This window comes from Netta rufina (genome assembly GCF_964035555.1).
Source record: "Netta rufina genome assembly, chromosome: 1".
NCBI classification, from domain to species: domain Eukaryota; kingdom Metazoa; phylum Chordata; class Aves; order Anseriformes; family Anatidae; genus Netta; species Netta rufina.
The window spans coordinates 29,105,417-29,127,542 of record NC_140123.1 but is presented as its reverse complement, the minus strand read 5'-3'; the positions used below and the strand labels follow the sequence as shown (position 1 = coordinate 29,127,542).

General features: G+C 42.8%; 2 protein-coding genes across 5 annotated transcripts in view; both read left to right on the top strand.

Annotated features, from left to right (window-relative positions):
- Nucleotides 1-18,304, top strand: part of FNDC3A (fibronectin type III domain containing 3A) — a 115,348-nt gene extending 97,044 nt beyond the window's left edge. For all 4 annotated transcript variants that reach the window (XM_084297986.1, XM_084297985.1, XM_084297987.1 and 1 more), the window contains 10 exons: nt 162-280; nt 1,893-1,998; nt 2,086-2,261; nt 3,329-3,442; nt 5,793-5,942; nt 6,038-6,321; nt 8,298-8,507; nt 9,419-9,585; nt 10,212-10,339; nt 15,672-18,304. In XM_084297986.1, coding sequence (XP_084154112.1) covers nt 162-280; nt 1,893-1,998; nt 2,086-2,261; nt 3,329-3,442; nt 5,793-5,942; nt 6,038-6,321; nt 8,298-8,507; nt 9,419-9,585; nt 10,212-10,339; nt 15,672-15,986 — 1,769 coding nt within the window. In that variant the 3' untranslated portion in view covers nt 15,987-18,304. The remainder of the gene's footprint in view (nt 1-161; nt 281-1,892; nt 1,999-2,085; nt 2,262-3,328; nt 3,443-5,792; nt 5,943-6,037; nt 6,322-8,297; nt 8,508-9,418; nt 9,586-10,211; nt 10,340-15,671) is intronic.
- An 89-nt stretch (nt 18,305-18,393) lies between these two features.
- Nucleotides 18,394-21,448, top strand: MLNR (motilin receptor; the record flags this gene model as incomplete). Its single annotated transcript, XM_084284539.1, has 2 exons — nt 18,394-19,171; nt 21,150-21,448. 2 exons carry the CDS (start codon nt 18,394-18,396, stop codon nt 21,446-21,448), a joined length of 1,077 nt encoding a protein of 358 aa, XP_084140665.1.
- Nucleotides 21,449-22,126: the final 678 nt, after the last annotated feature.

The window sequence follows — 22,126 nt, the reverse complement described above, 5'->3', positions numbered from 1 at the left end:
AGAAACCATCTGCAAAATAATTTGATCTTTTTCAAGGAAACCCAAAGCAAGCCTTTATTTTTTTCTGACAAGCACACACTTGGTGAAGCAAGGATACCTGCTGTGGCTGCTACTGAAGTGTGGTAAATGACACGTTGGCTCATTGCACGCTTACCTTTCAGGAAACAAGTGGGACACTATATACAGCGGAGCTGCTAGGGAACATCTGTGTGACCGATTAAACCCTGGTTGTTCCTATCGCTTACGAGTATATTGCATTGGGGAAGGAGGACAGAGCACGGTAATTTTAGCTAACGTTTTTCTTAAATGCAATTCTTTACGAAAATCGGATCCAACAGTTAATAAATATTGTTACAGCAGTAATTGTACAGAACTGCCTAGCAATGTAGCCATTTAGAACCTCAAAGAAGTCCCAGTATTGATGTGCAGCAGTTCAAATTTCTGCCTGCTTCTTACAGAAATAAATAAGAAAATTCTCTTCTGTTGATATATTTTGCTTCAAGTGATTTTTCTTATTTACTGAAACAGATTGTCTGTCTTTTTCTGTGCAACATGTTGATAAAAATGTCTTTTCTCAAGGCCTAACCCAAGACAGCAGTGTAAATTTAATGTTTTCGGTGCTGTCATTGTAGTCACCTAAACAGCTTAGTCAGACCATAGGAAATTCATGTGTTCTTCATCCATATAGAAGTCTCCTGTAAAGATATCCTTGTCCATAGCCACCTTGTCTTAAGGAAAAATCCACATTCCTTCAGAGCTGGCACAGCTTTGATGCTTTCCCTCTTGCCATAGCTCAGCATGCTTTTTTTGTACAGGGGAAGGAGGAAGGCAGTACACTTCTCAGTTACCTAGCCACAAGTGCACATTCGTCCTTGGAGACTTTCAGTATGCCAACCTCTTTCCCCACATGAGTTTAGAATAAGTATTATTTGAATACCAAGGAGATGGTAACTTTCAGGAAGTCCTAATGCTTTTTGAAGGTGTCAGAATTCAGCAGAAGAATAGTAAATAACGCTGTAATGAAGCCTTTTCTGCAGCTTGCCATGGTTATATGCCTCCTGAGAAACATTCTGCTTTTTATCTAGCATCTGTTGCTCAGTGCAATAATACATATCAAAGGAACTGAAAAGCATCAGATTTTCCAGTCTACTCTTACTGGAACATATGTACACAGCAATTGTGAGATGAGACTCTGAGATACATCCCTGTTGTAAACTAAAAGGCTTATCAGCTCCAGTCCAGAAACAGGAATATTTGTTCTGTATCACACTGAAGCTAATAACCTGTGATCAGGTCTGACTCATTTCTGTCTGTATCCAAAACAGACAGTGCTATCTGTTGCATGTTGCTATGTATTTTTGTGCACACTTCAAATACTTGCACAGTACATATTACTAAGTAATTGAAAAAGTTGAAATCTTAATTATATTTTATGGCATCTGATCATCATTTGTGCCTACTTTGCTTTCTGACAGGTTCTTGCACAGAAAGAAGTGTACAACCCTTAGAGTGAGGTTTCAGAAACCATTAAACTACAGTTTAATGAAAAAGAAAATGAGTTAACCCTAAAGAATTCATGTTACAGGCTTCTGTAGTAGGTTTGAGGTGATACATAACTTTTTTTTTTCTTTTAATTTAACCTTTTTCATGCGTAGAAATACACCAAGGCAAAGGTTAATTTTGCCTGTTGTGTGATCACTGCAGAATGTTCTATGTAAGTATTACAATAAACACATACCAGGTCAGTTAAGCATCTTCATGCATTTGAGGATACAGTTCAAGAAATGGAAGGTCCTGTTTCTGATTTGAGGACGTGCTTTTTATTTGTTACAATAATTGCTAGTGCTTGTTTTGGCCTAGGTGGCTTCATTAATCTCCCTTTTCCTTTGTAGGCATCTGATTCTTTGCTGGTACAGACACCAGCCGTCGTTCCAGGTCCGTGCCAGCCTCCAAGGCTACAGGGCAGACCAAGAGCAAGAGAAATTCAGCTGCGCTGGGGTAATTCAATTACAACTGTTCCTGAGTGTAAGGGATCAAGACGTGTTGTGTGTTAAAATTAAACAAGTTTTTCTTTCTTATTTTTAGGACCACCTCAGGTAGATGGTGGTTCACCCATCACCTGTTATGGTCTGGAAATGTTTCAGACAGAAACTGATGAACACAGAGAGGTTTACCAAGGCTCTGATGTTGAATGCACAGTAGGCAGCCTTCTTCCAGGGAGGATATACAACTTCAGACTGCGAGCAGCTAACAAGGCTGGGGTAAGGAGGTAGTGTGAAATGAAATCAGTTGCAGAGAGTGCAATTGCTGTTGAACATCTTCTTTGTTAAAAGAAGCATTTTAGAAGTGATTTTAAAATGAGGATTTCCTAATGTAGATTAATTCGGTTCACAGAGCTTATTGCTGGGTGGAAACAGTTAAACATCAGTTTATAACAAAGGGATTTGTAGATGCTGGGAAGAGAAAACAGCTAATTATGTCTTATACCTGAATTATAGTGTTGTGAAAACGTTAGAAAATGCTAAGTACTTTATCAAAGGATCGTTGCCACTTGAATATTCTCATGTGAAGCGAGGCAGAAAGCTGTTTTCTGTATGCATCTCTGTAAATGGATTGTTCTTTATATCTGTTCATGTTCTAGAACATAATTGGCATTTTCTGTTTTGTTTTGTTTTTTAATATTTAGTTTAACTTTTGAGTATGTTCTGTCAGATAGACCGATATTTTCTCTTGTTGAGGTATTGAATGTGTTGAAATCAATTGTTGCTGTAGCACAGGCTTTGTTTCATGATGTGTCCAAAATCCTGATTTAAAAACATTGCAAGGCAGCTTGCATTTGTTTGATAACATTTGCTTCATAGAAACTGTCATCACCAGTTGACATTGTGGAGAGGCCTGCAGCTCAAGGCTTTAAAGCACTGACCTAATTTTTAAATCCCCCAAAGAGCAGTTTATAGATAGAGCATTTTTGGAGTCCTTTTTTTTTTTCTTTTAGACAAATACAAATAGGCAGTTACAAATAGTGTTCTGCTGTGGTGTAGCAAACACAGAACTTCAAAAGAAGAGGAAAATGCTTCCGAATCCTTTCGCCTGAGAGTTTGAAGTGCTAAATTTATTCTGATTGCATTTGCTGTAGAAACAAGCATTGCAGCTATTCTGGAGCCTAGTCAGATACTGAAATAAATCCACAGTCCACAAAGATTTATTTTATAAGCAAGTAATACAGAGTTTCAGACTGCTATTACATGCTTGTGTTATGAAAAACTGTTATTTTAAAAGCAATAATATTATTATTACCAGTTAGTTATATCAACTCTCTTTTTAATAGTTTGGACCTTACTCGGAAAAATGTGAAATTATTACAGCGCCTGGACCACCAGATCAGTGCAAGCCCCCACAAGTGGCATGCAGATCTGCTGCATGTGCCCAGGTGTCTTGGGAGGTAAGAATGCGATGTTACACATACTGTGTTAACACGATTGTCCTCTACATTTTTAAGTCCAACTTCAAAAGCTTAAGACTATTTCAGTCGCATTTTTAAACGTGCTTACCCAATTATGCAATACTTGGTGGGTAAAACTTCAAAGTAATTCATCATATCATTATACAATAGTTGTAAAACAGCAGTCTGTGAGATCTCTTCTTGAGATCTTACTTTATTCTTTTGTTTAAGAGTTTTGCCACAACTGCTGCACTACATTTCTGAGTGATGCAGGCTCTTCTTAAATTTTTTTCTTTAATGTAGTTATGTTTCCTCAGAGCGAATACATCCATGGATTATTGTACATATGTTGTTTTTATAAGCTGATCTAATTTTATATAATTGCATCAGTAGTAATGTAGCAAAAGCCTCACAGACTTCCTATAAACCCATAGTATTTAGATGGCTGATTAAAAAAAATGCTATAGATAAAAAATTAAGCTTGTAAAAAGGAGGATTCTATCTGGGAATACTGTTTAAATGCAGCTTTTCAATAGCTTGAGACAGAATCAATCATCTGAGTTACAGAACTGTACAGAAAAAAAAAGATTAAACTATTGAACTATTGTTCGTGCTTCCTACTGGGCATCTCAAAGCCCTGCTGGGCTTTCCTTAATTGTCTACAAGGCAAACCCTTTTGAAGAAATGTTCAGGTAAGATTAATTGGACCAATTTTTGATGTTGACTTTATAGAATCACAGAGTAATTAATGTAGGACTGGACCTCTGGATGTTATTTGATTCAACCCTCTTTTCAAAACAGAGATAACTTCAAATTTGGCTCGGGTTTCTCAGAGCCTTGTCCAGTCACATTTTGCATATCTCTAAGGATGAAGATTCTGCAGCCTCACAAAAATGCCTCTGGGCAGACTATTATGCTGTAGATTTTTTTCCCTTTATGTCCAGTCAAAATATGCTTTAGTGCAAGATGTGACTGTTGTCCTGTTACTGTACATCTTTAAGAAGTATTTGGCAGCATCTTCTTCGTATCCTCCCAGTAAGTAATTTAAGTAAGATCTTAACAGTAAGATCTTCCCTTAGCTTAATCATCTTAAGATAAATAAACCTTATCTTTTTTGCACTGCCCTTATGGTGACCCTCCACTGGGCTTTTTCAAGTATTTCAAAGTCTGTCTTAAGTTGGGGAGCATAAGATAGGACACAGTACTGGAGATGCAGCCTCACAGGTGCTGAGCAAAGGGGAATGATTGCTCCTTTTAGCTTTCTTGCTGCTCTTCTGCTAATACAGACAGTATGTATCTGTCCCAGGTCCAGGACTATAAATTTGCCTTTGCTTTAGTTGAACTTCGTGAGGTTTGTATCAGATCCTGCTTGCTGAAATTGCCCTGATAGCTGTACCCTTCAGCATATCAAACACTTCCCACACAGTTTATTGTCATCCCTGAGCTTGTTGGCTTCGATTCCTTGATTTCTGTTAGGGTGAACTCCTCTACAGCTACAACAGATAGTGGTAACATTGAGAAATGTCTCCATCTTCACTGTCATATTGCACAACCATCTACAGCTGCATCAGTTCTCTGACCAAACACTTCTCATTGTGAATTAGAGAACGGAAGGGGGGTCTCTGTCAATCACATCAAATGTTATCCTTTGAAATGCCGTTTATACTGAGTCAATTATTTTCAACTAGCCCAATGCTGAAAGTAGGGAATATTCCTCTTTCAAAGGAAGGGGAAAGCAAAAGACATGCTTTGGAGTAATTATTCCTTATCTTGCACCTCAGTGGGATGGCTGTCTTGGAATAGTTAGCCCAAAACAGCAACAGCATTTTCTTTCAGTTTTCTTCATGATCTAGGTTTTGGGTTTTTTTGTTAATATGGGGGTGGTTTTTGGCTTTTTTTTTCTTTATTACTTCATTGACTACTGATATCTTCCTGTAATCTCATGTCTTAGTCTGACATGTCTGGTATACGTGATTTGAACTGTATCCTCTCAAGACCACCATCTTGTGCCATCGGCTGTTTAGGTCTCTAAGCTAAATGCTGCATGCTAGATGATGTCTGCATTAACACAACTAAAATCGCAATTACTTTGTGTACATTAGTCAGCAATAATAAGTAGTGTTTTTAACGTATAGATGACTCAAGGCTGGTAATGTGGTCTGATTTATTTGTATTGTATTAAATTAAAAATGAGGAAGGAAATCAGAGGGTAACATTCCTGTGAAGTTCAGACCTTTCTGCCTCACTGTTGTTTAAAAAGCAAAACCAAAACTTTACCTGCAATCCTGTTGATTTATAGAAAAAATAATACAGATGTGGTGAATTTAACTTCTTTTTGTCCATTTTAAAGGTTCCAGTGAGTAACGGAGCTGATGTAACAGAATACCGACTGGAATGGGGCGGTGTGGAAGGATGCATGCAGATCTCTTACTGCGGGCCTGGGCTCAACTGTGAAATGAAAGGACTTTCGCCTGCCACTATATACTATTGCAGGGTTCAGGTAAAAATGTAAAACTAACGTAAAACTCTCATTAGTGAAATGTGGAAGCGGAGATCACCCCTGCTGTAAAAACATGGCCTACTTTGCATTTGCAGGCAGTGAATGTTGCGGGTGCAGGCCCTTTCAGTGAAGTAGTGGCGTGTATGACTCCAGCATCTGTACCTGCAGTTGTGACTTGTCTTCGGGGACTAAGCGAAGACGAAGTGGAAAGTCCACACTATTATCCTTCCACATGCCTTGCTATAAGCTGGGAGAAACCTTGCGACCATGGATCTGAGATCACTGGCTACAGCATAGACTTTGGAGATAAGCAACCAATAACTGTCGGGAAGGTTCTCAGCTATTTTATAGATGGCTTACAGCCAGATACAACCTACAGGTATGTTGTGCAAAGCTACTTGAAAGCCTGCTGTTTCTCCCACAAGAGCAGATTGTTTGTTTGTTTGTTTCTGTGTAGTTTTTCATTCTCCACATTACTCCTGGAGTAGCATTAGTAGCTAACCATGGAGCAAAAGGAAGCTTTGTAATGATGACTTTCATAAAAAGATGAGCTATGTTGTTTTTATTTTCTTTCAAGAATGTTTTTATTTTAATCTGGTTATTGTGGTAGATTTGTTGCATCTGTTAATGCATCAGCTTAATTGAATTCAGGTTACAGGTTCAGATTCATAACCATTTTTGGGCAGGTTCCTTTGTAGATAGATGGTTTCTAATCTGTTTGTGAAGGTAAAACCCATCCAAGGAAGGACCATGTGCAGTCTTTGTTGACTGGATTGTCTGATCTAATAACAGCTCATCAAATCTTGCAATGTCATTTCTGCAGAAATACCATGTATTTGAGTTGCAGTCAGCATAAAGAACATTGGTTTGAAAATCTAACAATCAATTTTAAATCTAATTGAAGAATTTCAGTTACCAAAATCATCCCTTACGTTTGACGTAAGAGATACTGAAAGATATGAATGTAGAAATCTGTAATTCTGCCTGAAGGGATGCTCCATTCCTGTTAGAAACATGCATCCTCTGTGTTAAAACTTAAAGTCAGGCTTACTGAAGTCAGAATTTAAGCTCACACTGATTTCAGTGTGATGAGGGTATCATCTGGGTACGTAATTTTATGAATCCTTAATGTTAAATATTTTTTGCTTCTTTTTAATGCTGAATGAAAGACTAAAATCTTCTTGTGTGCCTCGTAATTACTTAGCAATAATGCTGGCAAATTGAAGAGCTGTTGCTCTCAGTGTCAACAAACTGAGAAATGAGAAGCTTCCACTGCAGAGGTACTTCTGTGCTTCTCCCCATAAAAGTGCTTCTACAGAATACATCTTGGACTGTGATCTCTTTGTCCAAATAAAAAACTGCAGATATTAACCTTGGTTCTCTGCTATAATAAATTAATATGATGTTAAATATTACTATAGTGAAGGAGAAATATTTATCCACAACCTACACACACATTTCTGTCCCAGTGTTTTGACATTGTGTGGTTGATTGTTTCAGAATAGAATTACCGTGATTACTTTTTCTCAGTTACCTAGATACTACCTGATACTAGACATGCAAACCTTAGCCTTCGAAAACTGAGATGAGACACACTTTCCTATCTATGGCTACCTGTGAGATCTGTAGAGAAGCATTGTTTCCCATTGAGTACCCCAAAAAAGTAAAATTTATCCTCGAATCTCAAGGTCTACAAACCCCTCAGCCATGTGTCCTTCGACTTCTCATTACCCCTCTCCATTTCCAAGCAGACCCAAGGTGGCGTGTGTTTGCAGACACGTGGAGGCATGTTACCAGTGAAAACAGCATTTTGTAAGAGAGGTGGCTGTACAGCATCCCTTTATGTTCACATAAATCTGCTCAGTTCTAAAAAGCCCTTAAATTTTCCTGTAGCCATCCTCAAACTCACCTGATATAATAGCCAAAGCTGTGGATTTGCGTATTTTGGAGGTGGGCTTTCTTTTCTTCCCCTCATCTCTCCATGGTGAGAAGTACCAATCCTGTAGCTCTTAGCAATCAAAAATTTTGGTACAAGGCTTTGCATGGTCAGGAAGATGGACCGTTACTGAAATAGCTGATAGAGCTTTTGTATCTTTGCCCAAACGTGGATGATGCAAATATGCTAATACATTTTATTTTGAATCAGTCCAGCTCCTTAAGATGCGGCAAGTAAAACGACACTCCTGCATATTCATGAGAGTTTTTCAGAGCATAATATTGAGAAAATTCTTCTTCATAGAAAGTAACGTCTGTACAGTACCATTATTCTCTCCTGAATGCGAATGGTGGAAATAACCAGTTACTTTCTAAGATCTAATTTCTAGCTGATTTATTCTCTTTCTCTTTGAATACTAGAATACGAATTCAAGCCCTAAACAGTCTTGGAGCAGGTCCTTTCAGCCACACCATTAAGCTGAAAACAAAGCCTCTTCCCCCGGATCCACCTCGCCTGGAGTGTGCCGCATACAGTTCTCAGACTCTCAAGCTGAAGTGGGGAGAGGGAACTGCAAAAGCATTAACTGACTCCATTCAGTACCACCTTCAGATGGAGGATAAGAATGGAAGGTTGGTTTTGGCATCACCTTAATCTGCTCAGTATTATTGGCACCTGGTGCTTGGAAATTGTATTACAGGGCAAAATTCCATATGCTTTGCTTGATTTGGAAGAGAGGTAAGAGCTGTTCTCATCTGGCAAGGCAGAAGGGCTCTACTGTTCGGTGCTGCGAAGTACAAGATTAAAAACTTCATAGCTTTTTATTTACAGTTCAGTATGGAGAGTATAATTAAATGTTTCATAGCGGCATACTCTTCTCTTACATTTCATTAAGTATTTTGTCATAGTATTTAGTCTGTCTTGTGAATTTGATATATTTGATATTGGAAGGAGTGAATTCTTTTTCTGCTGTCTTTACATGCAGTTATTTCTAGTAGAAAATAAAGCCATGATATAGTACAAATTATCATTTTAAGGGATCTTTTCTTTCATGTTAAATCAGGATGTAAGCTGAGATGGTTGGACCCATGACCGTTTAAGTGTAGTAAGGGAAAGTTGCTGAAGTGTAGATAGCTAAAATCTAGTCTGCCTAATTTTGAAAAGCTAAGGACATTGGGAGAGTAGATGGCAGAAGGAAAGTAGTACACACAGTTCATTGGGAGGGAGAGAACTACTATCTCCTTTCTCATTTCAAGCAGAAAAGGGTGCCTGAAAGTGCTTAGGATCATTTTGCCAAGAGGCAGCCTGTAGTACTTGGTGGTAAAAAGAGGTTTTATTTCTGGGTCATGAGAAACAAAAGCCTAATGCTGGAAAATAAGCTCATTGTTTTATAGTGTCAGAATCACAGAATACTGTTGAAGCCTGAAATATTTCGGGGGTTCTCATTAGGTTCTGGGAAATGATGGGCATAAATTACAAGACAATCTGACTACTTCAGAGGTCATTTTCTATATTTACTATAAGCCACCCTTTCCATTTTCAGGTTTGTATCCTTATACAGAGGACCATGTCATACATACAAAGTACAAAGACTCAGTGAGTCAACGTCATACAAATTTTGTATTCAGGCATGCAATGAAGCTGGTGAAGGTCCCCTTTCTCAAGAATATATTTTCACTACTCCCAAATCTGTTCCAGCTGCCTTGAAAGGTAAAGATGTTTTGTTTTGTTTTGTTTTTGATTTTGTTGTTGTTTTGGTTTGGTTTGTTTTTTTGAAGGTGGGTGGAATGGGGTGGGGATTAGAAAGATGGACATTTGGTGGTGGTATTATGTTACCTGTAGAATGCTAAGCTGTTTTCACAGTGTGGGTAGAGACTTTGAGGTGATGCACCTTTAATGTAATTGCCTAAAGCCTAAAATATTAGCTCCAGAAATGAGGGACTTGGGATTTATAAGTACTTTGACATAACAAGGTTTATAATTAGAATCCTTGTTTACCAAGAGAGAGTGACCAAGCTGTTGGTGTAATTCAAGGTCACAATTCTCTTTGACACGTTTAGAATAATTTTAAGCATAGCAGCTCATTTTCTAGCATGAGATACACATTTGTGGTGACCAAATTTTACTTGCTTTCTGTCAGAGGTTACTTAAACTAGCAAGAGATCAATGTATCACTTGTCTGTTCCAGAAAACATTGGAAAAATACATTTGAATATGAATCTCTTGCTTCTCTAAGACAAAAAAAAACAGCACTTTTTTTTTGTAGTAATCATGATAATGTGATGTTAAGTGACAAAAAACAGAGCTTAGCTGTTCCTTTTGTGATCTTCCTTCAGCACCAAGGATAGAGAGAATAAACGATCATACGTGTGAAATCACATGGGAGGTTCTGCAGCCCATGAAGGGTGATCCAGTTATTTACTGCCTTCAGGTCATGGTGGGAAAAGACTCAGAATTCAAACAGGTAGGCTATGTTTAAGTTACGATATGTTTCTTCAATTACTGTTTTCAATAAATAGTTTAGATTTAAGATTATTGTGTTAGTCACCATGTGTGGTGTTTTTACCCTGCTGGGCAGCTGCACTCTACCATAACTGAACTTTTACACCCCTTCCTCACAGGAAAAAGGGAGAAAATACAACAGCAGGGGCTCAAGGGTGGAGAGGAGGACAGGGAGATCACTCAACAGTTATAATCACAGACAAAACAGATTCAACGTTGGGAGATTAATATAATTTATTGCCTATCTCTAACAGACCAGAGCAGTGTGAGACTAAAACCAAGCTAAAAACACCCCATCCACCCTCTTCCACCTCCTCCCACCAAGCAGCTCAGGGGGACAGTGGGCAATGGGGGCTGTGGTCAGTCCCTGACGCTTCATCTCTGCTGCTCCTTCACGGTCCCTCCCTGCCTCTGCTCCCCATGGGGTCCCTCCCACGGGATTCTGGCACCCCCAGCCCCCTGCTCCTGCGTGGGCTCCTCTCCACAGGCTGCAGCGTGGAGATCTGCTCCATGTGGGACCCATGGGCTGCAGGGGGACAGCCTGCTCCACCAGGGGCCTCTCCCTGCACAGGCCGCAGGGGAACTGCTGCTGCCTGCCTGGAGCACCTCCTGCCCTCCTGCTGCACTGGCCTAGGGGTCTGTCTGCAGGGCTGGGTTTCACTCCTCTCTCCAAGCTGATGTCACGTTGTTTTTTTCTTTTCTTCCTTCACTCTGCTCTCCCAGAGGCCCACCCAGTGTTGCTCCCTGGCTCAGCTCTGGCCAGCAGCAGGTCCCTTTGGAGCCATCTGGAGCTGGCTCTGATCTGACATGGGGCAGCTGCTGGGCTCTGCTCACAGAGGCCACCCCTGCAGCCCCCTGCTACCAACCTCTTGCCACATCGCTTTTTTTTTTTAGTAAATAATATAAGGTAGTGTCTCCTAAAACTGTTCTCATACACTAAAGGGATATGAGTAATATAAATATGGCAGGAAGTTGCAGCCTCTCTGGGTAATACTGATGTTTGCTAAATACAGCTTGACACCTCAAGTGGTGAGGAAGTTGTCTGCTAATGGGAAGAACAGGCAAAAAGAAAAAACAGCAAACCATACAGAATTGAGAGAAAAAAAAAAAAGTTATAATTGCACTAAGAACTCTTTGAAAATGCTAAGCAGTATTTTGAAAGGTCTGATTTTGTAAATCCCACTTCTCTGTAGAGAACTGCAGATGGGAAAGACCCCTAGTTATGCAGAGTAAACATTCAGGTGTAGAAATGCTTGGTTTTTTGTATAACTCAGTTATTAATTTCTTACCAGCAGATTTCAGTAGTAGGGCATGCTGTAACTTCCAGGGTCAAGCAGTTGAGAGTGTGTGTTGATTTCAGTTTTCAGACTATCCAAAGATGCAGTCTGAAATACCAAATTACAAATTAGTCTGCATTTAAAAGGGGTTGTGCGGTGCTTATTTAGCTTCCTTATAAACTGCCTGATAATTGACATGGAATTAGGCTTCTAAATTCTGTTTCACACTATTAAGCAAGCAGGTTTCCTTCCAGAAAGGAAGCACAATTAGTTCTGATATGTTATAATTTTATTATAGGCCAATATTAAATAAGTGTTGCCTGTGCTTTGGTAGATTATAGGCCTTAATATTTTCATATATCATAACTTCTGGGGAAGAGGACACTGAGGGGAGACCTTATCTCTCTCTACAACTACTTGAAAGGAGGTTGCAGTGAGGAGAGTGTCAGTCTCTTTTCTCAGGTGACAAGTGATAGGATGTGAGGAGACAGTTTCAAAGTTGTGCCAGGAGAGATTTAGATGGGATATTAGGAAAAATTTCTTCACAGAGAGGGTGGTCAAGCATTGGAACGGGCTGCCCAGGGAAGTGGTGGAGTCCCCAGCCCTGGAGGTTTTTGAGAGATGTGTGATGAGACATGGTAGGTCAGGCTGATGTTTGGACTTGATCTTGAAGGTCTTTTCCAACCTAGATGATTGTGTGATTGTAGTGTAGTGCTGTGTTTGTTGTGTCCATTTGTTAAGTTTTTCAGTCTAAGCTGAACTGTAATCCAAGGTGTTTGTTATCTTGCCATGTAAATATTCTTTACTGGAACTTGAAAATTGCAACTGCAACATTACATATATAAGCAGGGTGCAGTCGGCATGCTTGCTTCTAGAAATGGATTCAAATCATGCTTTGATGAGCTCCTTGCATTGGCAAATGAGATGGACAAAAAGCTAAAGGTTACAGTTGAAGTCTGGAAATAAAATAGAATGAGGTGTGTGATTCCTTTTGGCTCTCCAGAAGAGGTTAGCACAATAAATTGCAGTAAAATGAGAAGAGCAGCTTGCAGAAATTTATATTGAAGCAGTCAAGAAGTAAACACCACACAAACAGCCCTTAAGGTACTTAAACATGGCGGTGAGAGTTTTCTCTGACATGGACCAAAACTAATCTGCCTTGTGAAGGGACATCAATTTTATGGTGCTTACTACCATTTCCCTGCAAAAATGTAACTCTCTTCTCCCCCCCCCCCCCAATCAGGCAGCTGAGTTCCTTGTGTCATTGCTCCCTACATGTTTCAGACAAAAAGCATTAACAATCCACTATTTGAGCTGTATACATCCATCAGGCCCTTAAAGGGGTTATGAAACAATCCTGTAAATACCCCAGCAAACTAATTTGAGGTAGAATTAGAATAGAATGCTATACGTTCATGGAATTATAGAATGGTTTGAGTTGGAGGGGATCCTAAAGGCCATCTAGTTCCAGCACCCCTGCCAAGGGGTGGTAACTTGAGGCAAAACACGGGAGACACTGTGCTGAGGGTAGTACCCCATGCCAGCTGGTGTAGCTGTAGCTAGGGTAAAACAGAGATTCATTAGAAAGTCTTGAATTGGAAGGGACCCATGTGGATCAGAGTCCAACTCCACACAGGGCAACTTAAATTAAACCATCACCAGGCACCAGAGAGAGGAGATCAGCACCTCCCTCTCTGCTCCCCCTCATGAGGAGCCCTCTCTCTGTAGGGCCTCCCTACCCTCAGGGGAATCAGCAACTCCTCCCAATTTCATATCAGCCCCAAACTTGCCTAGCGTGTATTCAAATCCTGTGTCCAGGTCATTCCTGAAAACACTGAGGAGAACTGGCCCCAAAATAGGGCCCTGGGAACCCCAGCAGTGGCTGGCCGCCAGCCTGACGTTACCCCCATTTACTACAACTTTTTGAGACAAATAGAAAAAAACAACTCTGCTGCTTTCCATCCATCCATCCAGTAGGTGGGTAACTCCCAGAATAATCTCCATAATTTTACCGGGTTCCAAAGTGAGACCGAGAGGCCTGTGATTAGCAGGGTCCTCTTTCTTCCAGTCAGCCAGGGCCTCTCCAGATTCCCACAGCCCTCGATAAATACCTGAGAGAGGTCTCACAGTAACACCAGGCAACTCTTTCAGTACCTGGCATGAATCCCATCAGGCCCATAGGCTGTGGGCATTCAGCTGGAGCAGCAAATCCCAAACAGGTTCAACATCAGCCGGGAGCTTCCCACTCCCCAGGTCGCAGTCCTCCAACCCAGAGGCTCCAGAGGTCTCGGGGCCCATCATTGGTGTTACAGAGGCAAAGAAGGCATTAAATGACTTTACTGTACATTCATCCCTATTTGGGAGTTGACCAACCTCATCAGGCAACAGAGCAATGTGCTCTTTAGCCCTCCTGTTGCAGTTAGCATTGTCAAAGCCCTTTTTGTTACCCACCACAATGCTGGCCAGCTTCGGCTCAGAGTAGGATGTGTACATGTGGTCTCATTGCTCACTGCCAAATACACTACATAAATTAGCAAAATCTTGAAGCCACATTTCCAGTGACCTGTCCTGTCTCCGTGCCAGCGATTTCTTGAGATAAGGAAAGCTTTTTTCCAAGAATCCCCAGTTGTAGAGTCCAGTAATGCTCAGCTGCCAGCCTGTCGGAGGGCTGAGTCCACGAGTAGCCACAGGCACAGCAATAAGTCCTCACACAACAAAATCAGAACAGATTTCCTGCTCCTTTCATTGAATTGTTGGCGGTTTGCACTTGTGAAATGCTGTCTAACAATAAAATAACTGTGGGCAAAACAACTGATGTGATATTTCCGTATCCTGCTACCAATTAAATAAATCCAGATAATGGAAAGAAAAAAAGATGAAGGGTTTTGAAGAGGGAAATCAAACTCTACCAGGCTACCCACATAATAGCTTAGTTCCTGTTGATACATCTACTAACAGAAATTGCGCCTGCATGGGATTTTATTAGCTTTTACGGGGCCTTTGCATAGCTGAAAATTAATTAAAATCAGAAACCAGCATTTAGATTTAACTGCATTAGGCACTCCGTGCTGAAGAGTTGTGAACTGAACCTGAACTGAACCCACGGAGAACACCCCAACAAAAGTCATCTGTGTCTTGGGGTCTGACGAAATTAAGAATCACGGGAAGGGCTCCTTGCAGCTTTCCCAATGTAGGGCTTACTGGGCTAAATTACAGTAAATTACACGCAGTAACTCAACTACAGCGAAGTACGTTGGATTGGTTAGACTTAATAAATGAAGCAGCTTGATGTAGTTAATTACCTGAAATCCTGTGATATGATAGCAGATATTAGAGCCACTGGTGTGGTATTTACATTGTAAGTGGTCACTAAAAATACCTTTTAATATTACAGCTTCTGAAAGAGTTTAGTTAGCGTGTCCTCATCATGCAGTAAGAGAACTTGTGGTTCTTTTCCTGTGCATCACAAAAAAGACTGGAGACTTTCTAGTATTTAAGCTGTGAGCTTTTCTGTACATTTTTATTTGCATGGGTGAAAACACAATTACCGTTACCATGGAATCACAGAATGGCTTGGATTGGAAAGGGCCTTACAGATCACCTGGTTCCAGCCCACCTCCCACCAGCCCAGGTTGCCCAAAGCCCCATCCAGCCTGGCCTTGAGCACCTCCAGGGATGGGGCACCCACAGCTTCTCTGGGCAGCCTGTGCCAGGGCCTCACCACTCTCTGAGTGAAGAATTTATTCTTTATAACTGATCTAAATCTCCTCTCTCTTAGTTTAAAGCCATTCCTCCTCATCCTATCACTCCTCTCCCTGACAAAGAGTCCCTCCCCAGCTTCCCTGTAGCGCCCTGTAGGTACTGGAAGGCCACTATGAGGTCTCCCTGGAGCCTTTTCTTCTCCAGGCTGAACAAACCCAGCTCTCTCAGCCTGTCTCCCTAAAGAAAAGCATACTGAGGTATGTATGTGTACATATGGCATTTTTACTTGATGTATCCCTTTTTCTCTGTCGACAGATTTACAAGGGTCCGGACTGGTCGTTCCGATACACAGGCCTCCAGCTGAACTGTGAATATCGTTTTCGTGCATGTGCCATTCGCCAGTGCCAGGAGGCAGCAGGTCATCAGGACCTGGTAGGCCCCTACAGCGCACCAGTGCTATTCATCTCTCAGAGGACTGAACCACCGGCCAGCACCAACAAGGACACTGTGCAAACCACAAGGACACAATGGTCACAGAGCGACCAAGTGTGTGCTGCTGTCATTCTTGCACTTTTTGCTATCTTTTCCATTCTGATCGCTGTTATCATCCAGTACTTTGTAATAAAGTGAAGAAAACAGATTTATTTTAGAATGCTGCCCATTACATTTTACTTTCTCATAATCTAAAAAATAATTCTGTTCTCTTGCTTTTACAAAAGAAAAACAGGCATTTAGCACCGGCATTGGGACTGATGCAAACCTTTTCAGCCACTTTAAAAAGCTTACTGGTAGGTATAGGCTGACACGTGTTAGTAGAATGCAAGCCACAGAAATACAATCTTTTTTTAATATGCCTTCTTGCAGTACAAACTTCATATGGGGCGAGCAGTGTTTAAATGAAAAGGGTTTGATCAGTAAACTCAAGTGTAAAAACCTGGCCCACACTTTTAAGGGTTACTACCATAACAGGGAAGAATGTGTAGAACGCATTTAAAACTTACACTTAACAAACTTGTGCTGTATACAATATTAATCTGATGCTGTGAAAGCAATTTAGCGCTGTATTTCTACCTCCTCATTTGTCTTAATTATTTGGGAAGCAGGATTCATGATGAAAAACAGAAGGGGCTTTTCTCAGGCAGCAAATAATAAACTGGATGGAAGAGTGTGCACGAAGGAAGCTTCTTACCTGATAAATGTGGAGTTCTTCACTGCAAGTAGATGTTTTTGGAAGACTACAAGGGGATGGCACAAGTGGTTTATCTTGCCCCCAGGATTTGATGTTTACTCATAAAAAAAAATGCCTCTTTTACTTCTTACGAATACAGAAGGGAGAGCGAGAGAGAACTTTTTAGATTTGTTACGTAAATTTAAAAATGCATTTCTGAAGTTGACCTTTGATCGGATGCAGTTTATACAGGTGTCTGTGCCCTCTGATTTTGGCTAGTTAATAGATCTTTGAGATAAAATTCATTACTGAATTTTTGCTGTTACCCCTGACATTCACTTGCCATATCCACCAGAATCGAGCACTGCCTTCTTTTTTTTTTCTTCTTTTTTCTTTTTTTTCTATCTATCTTTCTTTCTTTGGGGCACCAAATCAGAGACGAAGTGTAGTAATTTGCACCAGAAAACTTAAAGCTGCTTTTTCTTGAGATCCTAATGTTTAATGTAATGTCTCTTTGGATACTGTACCAAATTGTTGATTGCATGTAGTTAATGTTGCATTAGAGCACTTTGCAATTGCATAACTCATCAATGTTTTGTGAGCTTGCATTTGTGAGTTCTTGAATGACCAGACTGAATTTTATCAAGTATCCCATTGAACATCTTGCTAGATGTCAATGATTGCCAGTGACACAAAGCTTGTAGTGAACCTATCTTTAAACAAATTCTTGTCTCATCACACTTACGTTATTTGTTATACACTTTGTAATTAGCTATTTTTAATTTATTTGAGTTACGAGATAGTGGATCATTAATGACTTCTAGTTGTGTTCAGTTTAGCATTTTTAATGGTATTAAACACTTCTGTCGGTCTTAATAATAATAAAAAAGGAACCTCTGTCTTGTGCTTTGAAGATCTCTGAAGAATTTCTCCTATAACGGGCATGTATTGTAATTGTTTATACGTCCAATGATCTGTGCTGTAGAAAAAAAAAAAATGTTGCTGAGTTTTGTTTTTTAAAAAAAAAAAAAAAAAAGAAATGGCAAAGAACTTGGCCTCCAAGTGGCGAGGATGATCTGTCTTTGTACTGTATGTTTACATTTCCTTTCCGATTTGTCATTTTTCTGTATGGGCCGATTCCTTCCCACAGGCTACAGTGCTAACAGGTGTTTTCTAGAAAACCTTGGTAAAAGTGCCATGTTTGGCAGTACAAATGAGGTTTGAGTGTAATAAGCCCAGAGATTTCTTAACGGTTGAATGTCTCAAAAGCGGTAAGATTTGTCGCCGCAGGTCGCCTGCGGTGGCTTTGTGTTTTTCATAGTAAAATTCAAATGAGCTCCTATTTTTGATAGTCATTTACTAGCGTATTTGCCATTTTGAGCCTCAGTGCGCATTACTGCACTGAAGACAGGTTTTTAATGTAATCTTAATTTTACCTCATATACTGTACATTCCAAAAAAAAAAAAATGAAAAAAGAAAAAAAAATGAACTTTTTAAGACGTTATAGATACACTACCAAACATATCACTTTGCAACTGTAAAGCGTCGGGCTCCACGAGGCCGAAAACTGTCTAGCCTCCTAGGAAATGCATTAAAAATAAAAAATAAAACGATGTAGCAGAGTTATCTTTCAAATCTGTGGAAAAAAAAAATATTAATAATAATAAAAGAAAAGCCTCATTCTTTGTCGTTGTCCCCGAGTCCCCTTCCAACCACGCCGCGGCGGCTGCCGCCCGCCCTCAGCCGCCTCCCTGCGGGGCGGGGGCCGGGGCGGGCCCGGCTCCGAGAGGCGGCGGAGGAGAAGGAGAAGGAGGAGAAGGAGAAGAAGGAGAACGAGGAGGAGGAGGGGGAGGAGGAGAGGGGCTGAGATGGCGGCAGCCCCCGTGTGGGGTGGCGAGGGGAATGGCAGCCATGGCGAGGCGCCGTGGCCAGGGCAGCCGTGCGACGAGCGGCTGTGCTCAGCGCTGCCGGTGAGGGCACTGATCCCGGTGACGGCCGTGTGTGCCGGGCTCTTCGCCCTCGGCGTGGTGGGCAACGTGCTGACGGTGCTGGTGGTGTGCGGGCAGCGCGCCATGAAGACCACCACCAACCTGTACCTGAGCAGCATGGCCGTGTCCGACCTGCTCATCCTGCTGGGGCTGCCCTTGGACCTGTACCGCCTGTGGCGCTCGCGGCCCTGGATCTTCGGGCAGCTGCTGTGCCGCCTCTCGCACTACCTGAGCGAGGGCTGCACCTACTGCACCATCCTGCACATCACCGCCCTGACGGTGGAGCGCTACCTCGCCGTCTGCTTCCCCCTCAAGGCCAAGGTGGTGGTGACCAAGCGCCGCGTCAAGGCCGTCATCAGCGCCCTCTGGGCCTTCGCCCTGCTCTCGGCCGGACCCTTCTTCTTCCTGGTGGGCGTCGAGCAGCCCGACAACCACACCGACTTCGGCCGCGAGTGCAAGCCCACCCCGCAGGCCCTCGAGTCCGGCCTGCTGGCCACCATGTTCTGGGTCACCACCTCCTACTTCGTCCTGCCCGTCCTCTGCCTCAACGTCCTCTACGGCTTCATCGGCCGGGAGCTGTGGCGCAGCAAGGGGCGCCTGCGGGGCCCCAGCGCAGCCCTCAGGGAGCGGGGACACCGCCAGACCGTCAAGATCCTGGGTGAGTCCCGCAGACCCTCTATGGCACGCAGGAGCTGTCTCTGGCAGCCTCTTCCCTGATTTTTTGCCATAAATTGCCCATTTCGGGGCTGCTCGGCTTCAGAGGGCCCCCACGCACCTCACCAGCGGCATCTGGGCACCGCAGCAGGTGGGGAGGCAGGGGGAAGAATTTGGGGCCATGCTCATCTTTTAGGGACAGGATGTTTTAGGGACAGGGCTAAAACATCCACAGGACCCCATGCAGGGCAGAGGGAATGCAGGAGAACAGCCCAGGTGCCCAGCCGTTCACTCCAGGGGTGCCACTCTCCGACACCACACAGCCAGCAGCTACGCTGGCTCCACACAAATACCCCTTTTTTTTAAAAATATTACCTTTTGGGGGGGGGGGGTTTACTGCATACGAGGCTCTTGGTGGTCTGCCACTTCAGAAAACCCAGCATCCCAGCAGTCCCAGCCACCTCCTGCTGGCAAATTTCTGCCTCTGAAAAAAAAAAAATAAAAAATCAGTGGGATTTTCTACTCAGTGGGATTTTCAGGCAGGCTGCAGACTGGCATTAAACCCTTCGGGGCTGTTTCCAAACAGGTGGCACTGCACCAAAGCTCTTCCTGCTGATGCACAGCACTCAGCTCTTCATTCATTTTCTTGCTCGTGTTCGTTGAATGAGTGTTAGGCGCTGGGAAGCTGGGGGTCCCGATCCGGTCAGGGACTGCAAAGTTTGTAGATAGTGACTGATCTCACACACACACACAAAATTAACCTAATTGTTGATTAACGAGCTTGAAATAAAATGCCCTGCTTGCTCACTCACCGGTGGGAAGGGTTTTGTGATCTCCTTGGGAGCTTTCTTGTACCGAGGATGTGATCAGCTGGGCAGAAATAGAGTAGCAGAAAGTACAGAAACACACACGTCCAAATCCAAAGACTCATAATTGGACTTGATGCCATTCCCATTTTCAGCAAAAGAAAGGCATTTATTTCTATATGTCTGTATATCCTATATATACATATTGATATGAAGATAGTTACTTTTCTCAAAGGAGCAGGTACCATTGATGTATTATTCCAGGCATAAACTCGCTTTGCCTATATTGCTTTTTCTAAGCTCTGAAAAAGATGAAGGATCCTCCACGAATGCTTATTTGTTTTACTTATGTGCACTTATAAGCAAAAATAATTTAAAATGTGGACGCACTACTTTATTTTGTAAGAATCAGTGCTGAGAAACAGGTTACCTCACAGGTGACTCTTTAAACCTTAGGCTTATTTGGTTCTTCCCCCATCTGCTCCAGCTACGTGGCCATGGCAAGATTTGTAGGTGCTGAAGCACCTTTTAAAGGTGTTGTGTTAGGAAGCTTCGCAAGACCACGGGAATACCTGGAGTGCCTCAAGCTAGAGACACACCTGGGCAGTATCTGCAGCTGTAACTGTCCAGGGCTACACGTAGGAGTTTTAGGGGGAAAATGAGTCAGATTAACACAGTAGGGTCTTCACACAGTGGGAGCTGGGATGTCTGAGCTTCCTCCGTAACAGCTCTGACCGTGCAGCATTTTACACCAACATAGGTGCAAAAGGAGCAGCCTCTGTACGGGGCAGTCTGCTCGGTGCTTCCTCAAAGGCACCTCTCCTTGCTCAGGCTTTCTTTTTCCCTTTCCTACCACACACATGGCAGTGCAGTCGGTGCCGAGGGGAATCTTTGCTGTGCTGGCTGTGCCGCCCAGATGTTACAGTGCTCTTACAGCTGTTTACATTCCTCTCGGCAAACTCAGCTGTCGGAGTTCAGCTGTCGGATCTTGCCAGTTGCCTTTTAATCCAAAGGCTCACTGCTGGACCCGATGCTGTTCCCATTCTCAGCTCGGGGCTATTTATTTCTCTATTTCATTCGTACCCGCTTGAAAAACCTCCAAAAGCAGCCGCGTGACGTAGAGCTTGATAAGTTAACTCGCTCCTTAACTCTTGCACGTGTTGTTTTGTCTTGTAGCTGTGGTGATTCTGGCCTTTATAATTTGCTGGTTGCCTTTCCACATTGGCAGGATCATTTTCATAAACACCCAGGACACCAGGATGATGCTCTTCTCCCAGTACTTCAACATCTTCGCCCTGCAGCTCTTCTACCTGAGCGCCTCCATCAACCCCATCCTCTACAACCTCATTTCCAAGAAGTACCGGGCGGCGGTCTACAAGCTGCTGCTGCCGCACCGCTCCGCCGAAAGGGCCTTCACCATCACCAAGGAGGCCGGAGGCTACACCGAATCCAGCACGAGCACGAGAAACAAGTGAAGGGCCGGCCCCTGGGGCTGCACCCCGGACACCCGGCTTTTGGAGACGTTCCCTGCGAAGGAAAGGCGCTTCCTTTTCACAGCGGGGCCAGGAAGGGTGGACGGCTGGCAGGGCTTGCGGTGTTTTATAGCGCTTTGTGTTCTGAAATGCGTGCGTTTCTTGCTAACGCAGCGAGCGTGGACCGTGAGGTGGTGAGAGCGACGTGCGGCGCGTGGAAGGGAGCACGGGAGGGGACGCTGGAGTGTGTTACCCCTAAAGCTGAGCTTTATGTTTGCTCCGTGTTGTTCAACCCGTGTGTTCTCTACGATTTGTGTTATGCCGTAAATATCCTGACATGGAGGACTGCAAGGCAAGGAGCAACTCCCGGAGAGCCTTTGCTATTTTAAAGTGGTTTTTTTTTTCGTAAGGAGAGGGACACAAAAGGAGCTGCGCACCACCTGCTGGACTGCACCCAGGCTGTGCTGCAGGTCGTAAAACAGCTCGCTAGCTTTGCCCCAAAGGGTTGAAAATACCCCAGAGGGCTGAAATACGAAGTTAAACTGCACACCGTAAGGGCCAGCGCTCACTAGGAGGGGTTCTAAAGGAGTTACGGTGCCGTTTGCTCCGGGGTTTGACCCGTGACCAGTTGTCTTCCAGGCTATCATGAGATAAGTCTGGAATAAAAATCGGTGAAGTCAG